We start from the raw sequence: 15,949 nt of genomic DNA on the forward strand, positions 1-15,949 counted from the left end.
ACGGTATCGGTGCCAACTCTGCAAGGCACAGCAAGAAGAAAACGTGGGACGTTAGTTGCCGAGCATAAACTGCGCTACTCTTCGTGTCTTTTTTTTTTTTAGGGGGGCGTTCTGTCGAGACCAGAGGCCCAACTACGATTGGAAACGCGTGTCAGGGTTCGGGTTTTTAATACTACACCGTACTATATCAACATGGAAACGAAAGTTCAACTTTACTCCGCTCCCTCTCGCTAAGATAGGCACGGTCGATGCTGGCGGTCGAGTGAATCCTGAAGCAACAACGTGTCTCGGTTACCAATAAAGGAGTATTTATTAAGTTACATAAACAAGGTGTAAGAATGATAGCAAGCCTTGGAAAATATGTTTCTCAGTGTCGTCTTTCTCTCTTTCTTTTTGTTTTTTTTTCTTTCTCCGTTTCACCGTTCGTTCAGAGGAGCACGCGAGGTGTTCGCGAGGATCAATTTCTCTCCACGTTGTACACCTCGAGCACCGCGCGGCGAAGGTTCGGGTGACGATTGCCGATGTGACGGTGGATCTCTTCGATGCTGCTCGCCATGATATCGCAGTAAGGGCACATCTTCCTCGACTCGAACCCGCACACTCGTATCATGTGCGCGCGTAGGTCGCGCAACTGATCGAACTTCGCGAAACATTTCGGACAGAAATTGGTGGCGAACGCAGGATCGCATATCCTCGGGCGGAGGTTCCGCGTTGGTCCATGGATCCCAGGGCGCCGTCGCGACGCATCCGCCCTGACGTTAATCAGCGCATTTTCGCGCGTACCTGAAATCGAACGTGTCCATTAGATCAATGCCCCAGCTCTATGGAAGACCGACGTGTGCCTGTGTATCACAATAACACAACAAACGGGTCATTCTCTCTAAATACTCCCGCACAATAGTCAGCAGAGTGTTCCGAGTGGATACATCGACGGCATTTGGAGGATAGCGAAGCTTCGCGCGATAAGTGGGAGTGGGGTGATGGTGTTGCTACTTACAGAAAGCATTCATAGTTCATTCGTAGTTTATTGTGTCTGATAACTGCTCACCCACGCTACGCGTACAATAAAATTATGGTAACAGAGTGGATTAATAAAAACATTTTAAGTAAAATAGTCGGCGGTTGCTGCGTCCCTTCTCCCAAGGAGCAACTCTAGAATCTCGCTACGTCGACATAACATACTTCCTCTTGATTCATTTCACGGAAATTAAAGACACTTTTCACTTATTCCGCGTGACAGCATGCCCTATCCAAGATACCTTAACGGCGACGTTGCAAAGAATAAACGACACGTAATACGGATGCGCGGGATTCAATCATCTCTTCGTCTCGACGTAAAACAGGCGTGCAGTGCGTAAGAAAGGAGGATAATCAAGATTTCCAGGGATGGATGTGCGTTCAGAAATCGATGGAGATTTATTCAGAAAAGTGGTCCCCTGAAATGTCGAAGCTGATTCTTTATTTCCACGTACTCTGCTAGACACGTAGACACTTCCAACATTTTGTCTAGGAAAATACACGGTGTCGAAGAGAAACTTTGCTCCGGAATTTCAAACGGACTACCCCCAAACAGCACCACAGGGTTCCCCAGTAAATGTCCACCGATCTGCGCAGATGTGGCCGTGGAATCCGAGATCGCTGTCATTTCCGCAGCCTGCAGCCAGGTAGCACCCTCGGTTTCAGTGTTCCGAAGCTAACGAAGGAGTCGTGCAACCGCGGACACGAGAATCCATCGGGCACGCCCGGTTAACCCTGCACGGAACAGGAACTTATGGCGAGTGGTTTGTGAATCGGGGAAGGTCGATCCTCCAGGAAGAAGCTTGGACAGATCTCAGTTCAGGTCGATCACGTACACGTTCTGACCGCGATGGCACTGTCGGATGTGTCTGTACACGTGTCCGCGTTGCTTCATACGCGCCGCACAGTAGGGGCACTGGACCTTGGGCTCTTGCCCACACTCGAACTTGGTGTGCCTCTTCAAGTGCCACGCGTGTATGTAACTCTTCGAGCACCTGGAGCACGTGTGCCTCTCGATGTCCCTCAGACTGCCGGATCTTCGCCTCCTAGCGCTCAGCGGCTTGTCTTCCTCGTAATCGAAGTCCTTCGAGTCTTCCATCACCACCGAGCACAGGCTCTCCAGGTCCGTCTCGAGCTTGATCCTCTTCACATCTACAAGACAAGATAAAAGAAACGGCGAATTAGTCCGGGTCCTCTTCACGTCCGTCCCGCGGCCGAGAGATGAGGGAACGAGAATTATAACGCAACGGTGATGGGGCCGAGGGTGTTTGGGGTGAAGGGAGGGATAGTTTTCGTTGCGAAGGGTTACCGCGAGTTATTTGCCCGTCACCTGGTCCCTCGTGGCGGAAAGCTGACGCTGTCAATGGTCTCTGGTAAAGAAGCAAATAAAAAGGTAGAGCAAAGACGAACGTCCTAGGTCGGGGAGTTGAACGAACGTTTATCACGACTCTATCGGCGCGGGTTCTCCAACCAAGGAGCACTGGAGTCGCAGAACAAAATAGGGGAAGAGAAGTTGCAAGACTAATCGCCGCGAGCAAAAGTAGAACGTAGGAGGTCGAACGCCGCGCGGCCGATCGAGAACGTCCCCGCGAAGGAGTACTCTTCGATAGCATCGTAACAATGCTTTATTCCATCACATGTACAATTGATAAAAGAACCGTCGTTGCGACCAGCGTCGTTCCACACTCATACACAGCGATACACCATGGACCGACGAAGAGACACGTGACAGGGAAGAGAAAGGAAAAGGCCGTTTGTCCTTCTGGAATTCAACACCGATGTGTCCATCGACCTAGCAACGGATCCAGGCCACCATCCGTCCGTTCGGTGGTATCGCCTCCGATGGGATTCAAGGGGGAGAAAAGCGGGAGCCCGGCGAGCCCCGTGGCTCCGGTTTCAGGCGAGTCAGCAGACCGGGGCTGTCATCAGGGCGAATCGATTATGTAGATCCGCTGGCCGGAGTGCTTTCTACGTATGTGCTCGTTCACGTGGGCCCTCTGCTTGCTCCGCGTGCCGCAGTAGGGGCATTTGAAACGGGGCGCGACGCCGCACTCGTACCGAAGATGACGCTTCAGACTTTTCACCACGGTGTAACCGTTCCCGCACTTCGGGCACACGTAGTTCTTTCGCTTGCTACCCCGGAGCCGTAGGGGTCCGTAGACGTAGTCAGGCGACACCTCGGACTTGCCCAACTCCCGGTACGCGTCCGCCCCGTAACACCCGTACAGCAGCCGGAACGAGCGGTCCACTGAAATCAAACGAACAACAGGGTTAGAGGGAGGGATGTGGTTGCGAAGTGGCGGCGAAAGGCTCGTGTGGCTCGAGATCGGCGCAGACGATACGCTCCCGGTTCATCCAACGAGCCGCGTCGGAGGAGGAAACGGTGGAGGATCGCTGGCGGATATAAATCGCGAGCAGGAACCGCAAGGATTCTCTGTGTACGAGCACACTGCCTGGCCGGGTGCCCCGGAAATCTACCACAATGCTCGCGGTTAATCGTGCTGGCGAGAGACACCCGGTACATCCGATTTCTATGACCCCCAGAGACCCGTGGTGTCTAGAGTAGACGAGCAGCGTCCATGAAAAACACGACGCGCTGTGGAAAATAGCTTTTATTGATTCGCCCTGGTACAGCGTAATACTCGAAGGATCGGTTAAGAGTAGAGCGTGCGGCCTCGACGGGGTTAAAAGCGCACCACGTTCCCCGTGAACACCGGCGGTTCGGTGGACAGCACGTCGATCACGTATACTCTGTTGTCGGCGTGCTTCTTCCTGATGTGCGAGTAGATCTGAGACGTCTGCTTGCTCCTCATCTTGCAGTAGGGGCACATGAACCTCGGCTCGTGGCCGCACTCGTACTTGAGGTGACGGTTCCGGTTGCTCTTCAGGGTGAACCCGTGCATGCACTTCGGGCAGTAGTGGAGGATCTTGTTGGCCGTGGCTCGCAGCGGGTGACGCGAGTAGAACGCCAACGGGTTTTTTTGGTCCCCGCAGTTGAGCGGCGCGAACAGATCTGAAAACAAAAGCGGCATTCCGTGAACCTCCGTTCTAAGGCTTTCGTTGGGGAGCACCGTCGATGAAAGGGTCTCGCTACGTCTGTTTACTGTTAGTGACAAAGCTGAACACGTCGGCCGAACGGAGGAGCAGAGGACAGTTGCTGGTTGGACAAAGCGGAACCACCCAAGGAAAGGAGAACACGCCAGAGGTGCTTGTATGTACAGAGAAAATAAATTGCCAGCGGGACGCAAGACGGCCGTCGGGGCTCGTTAGTGAAAATGAAACTGCCCCGTGACGGAGCCGAGGCTCGCGTGGTTCGGAGAGATAGAAGAGAACGAGAGGGCATGAAGACAGATACAAACGCGTAGAGATTATGCCAGTCTCACCCTGCGAGGGGTGCATGCGATCAAAACCGTAGATGAAATAGGTGGGGTATTTGAACATCGATTTATTTGTATCTTACAATTCCACAGCGACGACATTACGATCAATAAAACATCGTGGAAAGTGGGTGAATAGTAACTGTTTAGACATCAAATTGTTATTCGCGGACATTCAGCCGTGCTCCAAGTGACAATAGAGGGGAACAACATCGCCCGTCCGCGCGACGGGCATCCCTAAATCGCGTGCCCGCGGGTTAAACACGCTTACATCGCTACGCAACATCGTTTAATTATATCACAGCAACGAAAACAGTCGGCCACTAACGTCGAACGCCTAGGTGCAATAATCGTAGAACGAACGGAAACGGAACAGAAAGGGAACATCTTCGCAGCGGCGCGAAGAACGACCGCACACTTTGGTTTCACGGACGGCCCGGGGGGGAATCGAAACCGATTCGTACGCTGTACTCAGCCGCCGAACACTTTAATAAGTACGTCTCCTATCTAGGAGATTGAGCCAGTCGCAGGCGCGCCCAATCTCTTCGCGGCTCGAACAACTTCGGCCCCATAACTTCGATCAACGAAATATGCATTTAAGAAAGGGAAAGGGGAAAGAAAACGCGTCACGTTCGTCCCGACCGCCTCACCCTGCACCATTTCAGCCTTTTTATAATTCGGCCTTCGCTTCAGTCTTGATGATACAGAAAACGTACCTTTCGAACGTATGGGGGATGTTGGAAGTGAAACGATCGCTGCGGTTAGAGATGAATCTGCGAACTTGAAGAGGTGGAGGTTTGTTCAAGGTTCTATCTGGGTGTTGAAATTCAAGGTGGATCTTTTTGATAGCTTCTATGCATTCTAGTGACCAAGAGGAGAGAATCTTAAGAAGAAACTGCACGCGTACCATTTCCTTGCATAAGATTGTCACGTTTGCCAATGAGATAGAATAGAGTTGCTTTTCAGGTCTCCTCACTATGTGCTAGCCAGTGCCACAAATAGGTGACTACGTGCTTGAGCGAGAGATAAAGTACCTGAAGAGCAATTATACTTAAGATGATTGGCTGAAACTTTGACAAACATTTGTGACGAAATGGCACGTTTGTGAGATATAATTCCTTCCTCGTAACTTCTTCTCCTTTTGTGAGAAATACGTAGAGACACGTTCATCTTTCATTTCAAAGCCAAGATAAACATTGCAGGTGCCTCAAAGGAATCTCCACCGATCCAGCCACCTTTGATCCTCTGGAAGACGCGATCGTCGCTCTTTTCCTACATCCCGCACGTTCCCCATTGCCTCGTCCTCGCAACGCACAATAACGCATCAGACCAATAATATTACCCAACATTAAAGTATGTAACAAACACGCATTCGCCTCGCGCGCAATTACCCGCCCACGTATCCGTAGCTGGTTCTCGTTCGTTTCCAAGGAACGGAAGTGCAAGTTCGCTTCGTTACGACGAACATCGGGGAGGGGGCGACGTTATTTAGTACTATATTATCATTACTTTTCGTTAGAAAACATACAACTCCGTCTAGGACGTCTAGGAGCCGGAAAGACCCCTTCCTCACAGTACCACCTCTCGTCGACCATACATAAATGTATCATGGAACTTTTCATTTTTTGTTTTCTTTTAAATGCACTTGTACTTAAAACGTGGCATTATCGCCCGACAACGGAATTACTATTTCCTAGAAAACACTGAAAAAACGTTTACAACGCATAATTGGCTAATTGAATCGACGATTCGCATTCGATACCTAATAATTCAGATACACGCTTGAGCATTGTCCCATTTCATAAGGTTGCCTCGTGAAATCATCGTCGTGATCCCTAATTTTATAAAATATCTTAAAAACCTCTTAACAACGGAAAAATATATATATATATATATATATGTATTGTGTGTGTATATATATACATATAAATGATTTTTTCTAACCGAGCCAGACCCTTAGAGTCTCATGTGGTTACGGCGAGTTCCCCTCGCGCGAACTGTTTCGCTCGTTGGCAAGTATGCAACATTCGTCTGGCCGAGCGGAGGCTCTCCTCCTCGCGGCTCGGGGCTTGCGGGTGGCTCGGTTCCGTTTCCGGTCGCGCGCCACATGAGCTCCCAGGAGTCCGCCGACAACAGAGATCTTGGAAGGGACATAGTTATCCAATCTCTCGAAGGCAGAGAGAACCGTTTCGCTGATAACGATCGATTGTCTTGAACGTCCTCCATTTATCCATGCACAAGCTTCCCGCCGGCTTTTTCACACCTTATCGTCCGTTAGGAATGTTTAAGAAGAACTTGCTGAGAATAATCTCGACGATATCTAACTAAAGTTTCCAGCGAAGGGAAGCGACGAGCCACGGGAACGTTCCTTCGATGGAGACGGGCTTGAGGACTTCGGAGACGATGATCGTCACTTAAATGCTTCCCAGCTAACGGAACAGCCACCCACGCACAGTGCTCTAGAGTAACCCAAGGAGAGGAGAGGTTTTCAACGCTGTAACAGATTTTATTCACAATCACCACCAAGTAGTAACCGATTCTAAGCGCACGTAGGTTCTCCCTTAAATTCTATTCTCCTTCGACCTTGCTTCCGCAAAACTTCGTCATCGTTGCCCCGCCATTGGCAGGTCAATTGTCAGCCACGCAGAACTACGTCATTCTCTCAGACATCTACGAAGAAAGGATTCATAGAGCTGAGAAGTGGCGCTGCCTGGAACAGACATCCCGGAGATCCACGGTCCCCTAAATCTCCCAGCCTCGTCCCATCCAGCGAACGTCCCGCCGCTCGACGCCCCCTGGCGAAAGGGAAACGCCTGACGCGCCCGTCGCTCGTTCAGTTCTCGTACTTGAGGTGCACCACGTAGACCCTCTGGCCGGTGTGCCTGGTCCTGATGTGGGACATGACGTTGGACGTTTGCTTGCTACGAAACTCGCAGTAAGGGCACTGGAACCTGGGCGCCTGGCCGCACTCGTACTTGAGGTGCCTGGTCATGTTGCCCTTGACGGTGAAGCAACGTCCGCACTTCGGGCAGCCGAACGGCTTCCTGAAGCAGTCGGCGAACGAGCCCTTCGCGGACGTGTTCCTCACCCTGGCCTGGGCGTAGTAATCGGACAGGGGCCTCGGGACCGACGCGCTGCCGGACTCCACCTGGCCAGCCTCGCTATTGTTCCCCTCGGCGTCGTACGCCTTGCAAGATTGTAAAACGAAGTTTAGATCCAGCTGCGGCGTCGCGGCGTAGAAACCTGAAACTTCAACATCGACCCGTTAGTCGGCGGATGACAGTGGACCGGCTGATCGGAGGGAGCGGGACCGAAAAGGCGGGGAGGGGATTCGGGTCCGGGAGCCGAGAATTCGGTGGCCAGCACCGAGATTCTCGCCGGGGATGCGTCGAGTGGTAGATGAGGTGTCGGTAGCATGCTTCGGGATCGTCGAGCGTTTAAAAAAAAAAAAGAAACAGAATACCTTGAGAGATTGCGGGCGATCTTCTAGACGAAAACGTCGAACCAGTTTCGACCTTACTCCCCCGAAACAATAATACAGAGAGGAAACTCGACAAAAACGCGCTACTATTGCGGAACTGTGTCTTTTACTCTAGTGTGTGCACGGGGGGTTTGCCACTTAATCTACGGATAACGATAAGTCTACAGAGAACGAGATCGTTGTGGGTGCAGTCTTCGGGCGACGAGATTCATCCGTGGCGCCTGGGAGACCGTGCGCGTGCGGAAGAGCGCAGTGGAATGATTCACTTACATGGTTAAAACGTGTGTGCGTTGGCTAGAATTCGCATGTACGAGAAGAGACATTAAACTACGATTAAATCGGTCATGTTGGAGTACGTGTTTCTTTCATTTTCATTTGCTGAGCTCGCGCTTTTCCTTGCACCTTTACAAAGGTTTCGTATGTATATATGTATATTTCTTTTGGAGACTCTCGAATGCAAATGAAGTAATAATCTTAAGACTAAAGAGTCCTCGAAGATTCGCGGTGGTTGCACGGTGGCTCGCGACGATCGCGAATGATGATGCGCGTGCGGCGTACTGGAGATGGTACACACTGTCCTCCACAGAAAGCGAGCGTAGTCGATAAGCAACATCTATGATTACTTTAGCCGCGGCTCGATCGTCTCAGCTCAGACCTTCATGTCGAAGATAAACACCTCCTCTTCAGGATGCTTCTTCCTGATGTGGGCGTAGACGGGGGACGTTTGCTTGCTGCGCAGGCCGCAGTACGGGCACTGAAACCTCGGCTCGTGCCCGCACTCGTAGTTGACGTGCCGGTCCTTGTTCCTCTTCAAGGTGAACCCGCGGCCGCACTTCTGGCACTGGAACGGTTTCTTCTTGTCGCAGGCGTTCATCTTCAAGCTGCGCCGCTTCGAGCTTCTGCTAGCTTCCAAACTACGCTTCCCCATCGCACTCGATCGATTCTTCCCGATCACGCTCTGCCCGAACGGAAGCGGCAGGATATGGAATCCTGAAACACGCAGACGTGCACGCTGAAACACCGTGCTCGAGGACCGGGGCAGAGAGGGAAGGATCTACGCTCGTCGAACCAACGTTCCACCGAATGCAGCGAATTACCATTGTACTGTATTCTAAGGATCGATTACAAGCGCGATGTAGGGTAAACCCTGAGTGTGCGGATGCTCCCTCGATGCTGCGTTCGATGGGACGCCAGTTTCTACGTCTCCTCGCCCCCTCCGGACACGCAGCACGCAACTAGGGATTACGATCACGACATAACGCTTCGTTTCCGTGTCTCGTGCTTCACAAAAACGTCACAAAACAGCCGTTCGCTCGTTTCGCTGCTCGGTGACATTTCTCAGGACAGAACGATCAAAAGACAAGGAGATGCATGGTTCTACTTATCCGTTCCTCAAGCACGGTACCGGTTAGACTACCTGCGGCTCGTCGATCTCGGCTGAAAAACATCGAAGGAACAGTTAAAGCACAGTACGGTCCGCCTTATACAGGGCGCGCAGAGAGATTGATGGACAAGGGTGGAATATCGATCGTTTCGTGGTTTTCTGTTTCGTCAGGGAGCTTTATTACGAGCAACAATCAATATCGTCGTGGATCACGGGGAGTTAGAGGCGGCAGAAGCCGTTCAGCTTCCTGTCCCAGAACATCTGCGCGAGCTGGGGATGGTGGACGCGCAGATGACGTATCATGTGCGCCTTCTGGTAGTTCTTCATCGCGCAGTGAGGACACTCGAAGCGGGGCGGCTGCCTGCACTGATTACGCAGATGCGACAGCATCGATTTCTTCCATTTGTAGAGATTGTGGCAGCTCGGGCACTCGTACATCCCGTTCCGCCTGATGATCATGAACTCGCGGCCGGAACGGCCGTGGAACCGCTCGATCCTGGTCACCTCCTTCGCGGGCTCTGCAACAGAGACAGCGGGGGACAGACGGTTAATAAGAGAGTAACACGATCTCGACTCGTGGATCGGAGACATTGGTCAGCGATGGTGGCTGGGCGTACTCGTCGAGGGCCCTACGGTTCGGTAATCTTCTCAGGCTCGATGAGGTATCATTGTTTTGGGGAAGCGAGAAGACGTGGGCTTAGGGGAGGTCCCTAGGCGAACGTGCCTAAAGCTACGCGAATCGTGGATGGTACTGAAGATTAGTTACCAAACGGTCTTGCTGCGCCGTAGCGTTTTATATTTTAAACGAGGTGCAAGGCGAACAGAGACGCTACAACCGTCCGTTGTAAGCGAGCGTCTTGCCCGTCGCGGTGTCCACGCAACGGAGCGCGTAACCGCTGTGAACGGTCCGTATGTGGGTCCACACGTGGGTCCTTTGGCGGTAGCGATACTTGCAGTAGGGGCACTGGAACCGCTTCACGAACCCGCCGCACTCGTACCTGGTGTGCCGCCTCAAGTTCCCGAGCCGCTTGTAGCTGCGGTTACAGCTCGTGCAACGGTACATCCTCGGTGACAAATCTGCGGAATAGGAAGAATTTCGAGGCAGTTAGTCGGAGGATCACTCGGGCGAACGAGAGATTCGTGGCACTGGCATACGGTGTTGCGGCATGATTCAGGGTAACCGGGTCGTTGGGGACCCTCGCGCATCTTAGACACTGCTTTACTACCTGCGGAAGAAGGTTAAATCGGGGTTCTTGGGAACAAATACCTAGAGGATTGCTGGAATTCTTGGGACTGTACGTGAATTGTTTAAAAAAAAAAATACAAACATTTCCTCTTTTTTTGAGACACACCAACGATCGTTATACAACACATCCACATCCACTTTGAGGAGTAACCACGGGAAAGAAGCTACTTCTTGAATTAGGAACGACGTGAACATTCAAAGAAGAGAGATGGATCACAAAGGACATTAGGTTGATTAATGTCACCAAGCATGTCATTCAGAGGAAATGCGCATGGTTTTCACAGACAGATCTGCGGACATGAAATCCACGAGCATTGCTCTTACACCCCATACAGCTAAAGTTCTCGCCGTGACACTTATACTTGGCCCCTTTCGCGTGCATGTATGTACATGAAGCTGTTCGTCGCGAAGACCCCCATTCGATCGCCGCTGCGAGTACCAAAGGGAATTCCCTTAAGCTTGCAGCCACGCGTAAGACGCACAGTGGTCTAATTCGCCAAAAAGCTGGCCAAAATGCAATTTTCAAAGTATAAAACAGCGTTTTGCTACTATGGCACATTTGTTATATACATTGCAATGTAACAAATACTGTTTGAAAAATTAAAATACAGTAATCAGTTATTATTATATAAACCTTCAAAGTTGGCTTAATTTCTTGGTCCTTAATGTCCTGATATTTCTATCATTTTTAACGTACCACACAAAGTTTCATTGAAGGAATTCATTTGTGAAATGTTTTACCATTAAAATATGTGTTATAAACATTAAATTTGCATAGCAGCAGTCCAAAATACTTGTACATTCACCCGTGTATTTCGCTTCCCAATATATCGTACATCTTAGTCCTCCCTTAATAGAGAATGAGGAAAAAAGTAATGTTATACGCTTTTATACGCAGAGAGAAGAAATTCTTCGTTTCAAGTACACTGCCTTGAAGGATATGCAATTGAAAAATTTTGCTATAATTTGCTACCCTATAAGATATTTACATTTAAAGTGCTTAAGAGGGTCTTCTACAGTTATAGACAATTTTTTGCACTCTCCGGAATTTTTTTATAACGAAACTACGAAACGTTTTACGAAAAAAATACGTAAAAGACAATATTTATGCAAGCGGCATTACATCCTCCATTATGAATTTAATATTTTCGATGGCACATTTGATATCAGCGACCACGAGACTAGGTGTCTGTTAAATCGGAAGATGCCTTCATATTTTGGCCAGCTTTTTGGCGAATTAGACCACTGTGCGACGTGCCCAACAATGAAACAGAAATGCAAAGCTGAAATAAAAGTTCGTACGGCCTGGTCCACTCTCGTCTACCGTCCGCGAAGAAGAAACGCCGGAGGAGTAAAAACAGAGCCGTTTCTATCGCTAAAGGACGTTTATTTTCTACACCAATAGTCGCTATCGATAAAAATGTATAACATCGAAGTAACGTTACAGCACAAACCGTTCGTAAAACGGGAACGGAACCATTCCCCCCGTTTCTCGCGCGCGGCAACGAGATACCCTCGATCTCCATCTTGATCGCGCACTCCGATTTACCCTTCATTTACAATTCGAAGCGTAATCTCAACACTAAGATTTCCCATGGAAATACGTTGCTGCTTAGAAGCTTCCAGCCGTAAGCTGTCTTCCTTCTGGCACAGCGCTCCAACCAGTCGCCAACATTGCAACCGTTCTCATTAGAAGTCCGAGGACACCGTATCCCCGAGTAAACCACCGATAGAACCGTGATTTCTCAGGGAGTCGCGGGATCCTACCCCAAGAGGAGCACAGCTGCCACCTGGAAGCCTCGGTGAGCAGCGGGCCGGGGCCCTGAGAGCCTCGTATAACTCACGAAAAGATCGGACCCGATCGTGCAAAGTCTTTGCCACAGAGATTCCCATGACGGCCAGGCGGGCTCAGCCCTGTTGGGTGTCCAGGGCGAATACCGGTCGGTTCCTGTGATTGCTCTTGATGTGCGAGTACACGTGGGACCTGTGCTTGCCCGTGTACATGCAGTGCGGGCACTTGAACCGCGGCGCCTTACCGCACTCGTACTTCAAGTGCCTGTGAAGCCCGCGGTACCATTTGTACGTCTTCTGGCAATTGGGGCAATCGAAGCTGCCCCTGGACGCTGTGTTCACACCAGGCAGCAAGCCAGTGGCGTTGTAGCGCCTTCGTCTTCGATCTGGGCCCAGGGTCGCCAAGTACGGAAGGGCGGTCAGGTTGAACATCACTGTAAAGTACACGTTAGGTTATCTGGGTGAGTGAAATTCAGCGGAACTGACGGCTCGACACATATAAGAGCAAGTTCATAGAGTGCCTCTCTTTCTCGTGCTGTGACAGAAGTTACCTGCTGTACTAAGAAAAGCCTCGAAATCATAGAATCATCGTTAAATGGTACCAGCCCAGAAGAAGACCACGAGGAGCATTGGAAATCTTGCGAGATCGACATTCTCGAAGTCTCTCCCTGGGCTGTGTCACAGAAATTCCACTTTACACCGAGTACCCACGCGAGGATTGATCGAGTCGATTTGGTCTTTATTCTTTCTCAGGGTTACACACAGTGGGAGGGGGCAGAAGACAGCTGTCGCTGAGGAGCGCTGGGAGTTTCATCGAATTCGCTGTAAACCCTGCGGATCGTTCTCCTTGACCAACCCCTACCGTCGACGATGGGGATGTTGTTCCTCTTCTAAGGCAGCTGGCCCCCCGTCAGCACCTGAAATCAAGACGACCAACGTGGTTAGTAAAGCGAGAGCAGTGTCACCAGCTTCTAACCCTGTACAAGGGATTCCATCTTCCTGGGTTCACCTCTTGCTTCCCCTGAACCGATCGCCCAGCTCTGCCTGATGCTGGGAAATGAAGAGACTTGGATGATTGGGGCTCAGAGGACTTTATTAACTTTCTTTCACACATCGAACGGGGAGGCGCGACTCCGAGCCGGGGGCAAGGGGCGTGGATTTTTATCGGGGACCCAGGGCTGAACCCTGCGGGGTTCAGTAGAGCCGTCTGAAGCACAGCGGCTGACCGGGGTGGTACTTCCTGATGTGGGCGTATATGTTCTGGGTGAACTTGGATGGCTTGTCGCAGTAAGGGCACTGGTACTTGGGTGCCATGCCGCACTCGTGGCGCAGGTGTCGCGTCATGTTTTTCTTTAGGGTGAAGCCACGGTTGCACCGCGGGCAATAATGACTCTTGTTCACCGAGTACACCTTCCGCCGGTTCCTGGGAACGTACTGGCACATACCTGAAAGATCGAAGGAACGTGTTAGCCGCAGAGAGAGCACCGGCTGTTCGGTATTTCGAAAGCTCTGACCGTTTTCTTGTTCCGGGAGGGGTACTGTGCGCACGTGCATCGTCCCGAGTCTTCGTGACATAGAAAAGAAAGAAACTAGGGGGTGGAGAGGGAGTACGTGTCTGTATATTGTTTTTTGCTACGTCGACGAAAGAACGGGGACACTCGGCGAGGATCTCTCACCGTGAGCGAGCAAAGATAGGTGGGTCGCCGGAGGAACGAGAGACCTCGTCGAGCCGACGGTATCAAGCGAAGCTGGGGCGTTGGGACGCTGCACGGAGGTGTAACAATGCGACAAGAGGCTGGAGGTACAGAAAGACACATATATTTTCTTCGTTTTCTGTTGATATCGCAGAACAGCGTGCGCGGAGATCGAATGGAGAGTGTTACACGGTCTTACGTAACTAATCGTCGGTTTGGTTTCGTTTCACCTACATCTATGGACGATCAGGGGTCCGTTTCGACAGTGGAAATGTCCGGGGTCCCGTTTCACATGGCGGGACGGGAATTCATCGTGGAGAAGAGCTTGATGGCGTGCGCCTTGTAGCCGACGTGCCGCGACCTCACGTGTCTGTAAATGTTGGAGGAGCACGAGGCCTTCATGTCGCAGTACGGGCACTGGTAACGGTGGCCCTGACCGCAAAAGTAACGGAGGTGCCTGGTCATGGTGGTCTTCTGGGTGAAACGGCATCTGCAGTTCACGCACTCGAACCGTTTACGCTCGTTAGGGTAACACCGGTACCCGCCCATCAGGCTCTTCGTCTCCGGCGAGTAATCGGCCAAGTGGTCCATGCTGGTCCACTTGCAGCCCTGATAGTCACCTGAAAAAATCAACACAGGGCGCGGTTAATCGACGGACCAGAGTCCCCGCGCTGAAAACCGTGCAATTTGGGAAACGTTGCTGTCGTCCAAGCACACACACGCACACACACGGAAGATATCGTTCTCTTTCTTTTTTTTTTTCTCTTTTCTAGTGGTTATAGGAAACGTTCCATTGGGGGAGACAGAGTGTTGATCTACGCGCTAGATTACTGACGAACACGCAGCAGGCGAAGAAAATCATGGGAACTGATAACTCAGCGAACGTTTAATCGTTTAAGTTTCTTACATTGGATACATTGCACCGTTCAACGACGCTGGACCTTGGAACGATCGTTTCCTGTCCGATAATTAATGACGCGAGACACAGAGATGGTCGCGGGGGTAAGGTAAACATCCCCATCAGTGGCCACGTCTGTTTCAGGGGCTATCTTTTTAATTCTCCATTGGAAGGGGAAGATTGACTAGTGGACGGAGCGACATGGGTCAGGATTGAGATTCCTGCGTGAGAAACCATGCCACCCTTCGAAAGTGAATATATATTCAAGACTAGAGATCGAACGTTCTTCCGCAAAGTCACGTGGCGATCAGAAACACCACTTTCATGGGGTGATTTACCTGACAACCCCACTGGAATAGAACGACAAGAGACTCCTCGACACGACCTCGCGCTCCCAGTAAACTTCGAGGATCTCGGAAAGCTATTGAAAGCAGGCTTGCACGGGGGAATCGTTTCATTCGCGATTAAGATACTGAAAGGCGACTCCACCCGGCGGGACACCGCGACTGTTTAAAACAGTTTATTGTAGTAAACCTCCTTCCCCTGGTGGTAGCGACTTATGTGGTACTTGACGTTGGACGTGTACGTGTAACACTTGCTGCAATAGGGGCACTGTATCCCGCGAATGCCGCATAAATGACGGACGTGGTAATTCAGATCCTTCCGCCTTTTGAACGTTTTTCCGCACTGGCCACAGTCCAGACTGCCGTTAGAGCATATGAAACCGCGGATCCGGAGTTTCTGATCGCACGCGTGCCTCGTGTGGAAGATCAGGTCTCTGCGGCTCGGGAACGTCTTGCCACACTGGGGACACTTGAGGCTCGGCTTCCTGCAGGACTTGGTCCACCCTGGAAACGAGAAAAACACAAAGGCGATATTTAGCGAGACGCAGGCTGGGGGGTCGAAGGAATACCGTGCGCGTCACGAGATCGTCGAGATAGTGGGCGGAAGGAACGGAATGGGAGCGTGAAAGAAGCAGAGGGTAAAAATGGTCGCTGTACTTCAGGTGAAAGGTATACCGAGATGTAACGAGGACTTGTGTTTCGACGCTCGAGTTCCTC

The 15,949-nt window shown here is 51.1% G+C and overlaps 4 protein-coding genes across 10 annotated transcripts in view; all 4 read right to left on the minus strand.

The window, feature by feature from the left end:
* Window positions 1-15,949, minus strand: part of LOC143376352 (uncharacterized) — a 106,328-nt gene that overhangs the window by 16,336 nt on the left and 74,043 nt on the right. The window contains exons 7-8 of one of the 6 annotated variants that reach the window (XM_076826588.1): window positions 3,714-4,030; window positions 3,010-3,265 (exon numbers count right to left, since the gene is read on the minus strand). The exons of the other annotated variants lie outside the window; for them this stretch is intronic. Of the exons in view, the coding sequence (XP_076682703.1) occupies window positions 3,098-3,265; window positions 3,714-4,030 (485 nt within the window). The 3' untranslated portion in view covers window positions 3,010-3,097. Of the gene's footprint in view, window positions 1-3,009; window positions 3,266-3,713; window positions 4,031-15,949 lie in introns of those variants that run through there. 6 annotated transcript variants of the gene reach the window in all.
* Window positions 1,006-2,946, minus strand: LOC143376370 (testis-specific zinc finger protein topi-like). Its single transcript, XM_076826629.1, has 2 exons — window positions 2,327-2,946; window positions 1,006-2,169 (listed from the first exon to the last, which is right to left on the minus strand). The coding sequence occupies exons 1-2, from the start codon at window positions 2,628-2,630 to the stop codon at window positions 1,832-1,834; spliced, it is 642 nt and encodes a 213-aa protein (XP_076682744.1). The 5' UTR covers window positions 2,631-2,946; the 3' UTR covers window positions 1,006-1,831.
* On the minus strand, window positions 4,439-8,803 carry LOC143376557 (zinc finger and BTB domain-containing protein 41-like). The gene is made up of 3 exons (XM_076827037.1): window positions 8,531-8,803; window positions 7,858-7,981; window positions 4,439-7,637 (listed from the first exon to the last, which is right to left on the minus strand). The coding sequence occupies exons 1-3, from the start codon at window positions 8,801-8,803 to the stop codon at window positions 7,228-7,230; spliced, it is 807 nt and encodes a 268-aa protein (XP_076683152.1). The 3' UTR covers window positions 4,439-7,227.
* LOC143376389 (uncharacterized) lies at window positions 10,343-13,492 on the minus strand. 2 transcript variants are annotated; one of them, XM_076826654.1, is made up of 2 exons: window positions 13,008-13,492; window positions 10,343-12,730 (listed from the first exon to the last, which is right to left on the minus strand). In XM_076826654.1, the coding sequence occupies exon 2, from the start codon at window positions 12,726-12,728 to the stop codon at window positions 12,414-12,416; it is 315 nt and encodes a 104-aa protein (XP_076682769.1). In that variant the 5' UTR covers window positions 12,729-12,730; window positions 13,008-13,492; the 3' UTR covers window positions 10,343-12,413. The 2 variants fall into 2 exon arrangements, with proteins under 2 accessions (XP_076682769.1, XP_076682768.1); XM_076826653.1 differs by having other exon boundaries at window positions 12,848-13,492.

Source organism: Andrena cerasifolii, chromosome 14, assembly GCF_050908995.1.
Source record: "Andrena cerasifolii isolate SP2316 chromosome 14, iyAndCera1_principal, whole genome shotgun sequence".
In the NCBI taxonomy this organism is placed as follows: domain Eukaryota; kingdom Metazoa; phylum Arthropoda; class Insecta; order Hymenoptera; family Andrenidae; genus Andrena; species Andrena cerasifolii.

Excerpts from the sequence above, each read along its gene's own strand:
- LOC143376557 (XM_076827037.1), bottom strand. The coding sequence starts at position 8,803 with ATGGGGAAGCGTAGTTTGGAAGCTAGCAGAAGCTCGAAGCGGCGCAGC. Across the intron at positions 7,982-8,530 it reads TGTTTATCTTCGACATGAAG|AAGACACAGTTCCGCAATAG; the intron begins GTCTGAGCTGAG and ends ACACTAGAGTAA. Across the intron at positions 7,638-7,857 it reads ATCGCCCGCAATCTCTCAAG|GTTTCTACGCCGCGACGCCG; the intron begins GTATTCTGTTTC and ends TTGAAGTTTCAG.
- LOC143376389 (XM_076826654.1), bottom strand. The coding sequence starts at position 12,728 with ATGTTCAACCTGACCGCCCTTCCGTACTTGGCGACCCTGGGCCCAGAT.
- LOC143376370 (XM_076826629.1), bottom strand. The coding sequence starts at position 2,630 with ATGCTATCGAAGAGTACTCCTTCGCGGGGACGTTCTCGATCGGCCGCG. Across the intron at positions 2,170-2,326 it reads TGACGGGCAAATAACTCGCG|ATGTGAAGAGGATCAAGCTC; the intron begins GTAACCCTTCGC and ends CTTGTCTTGTAG.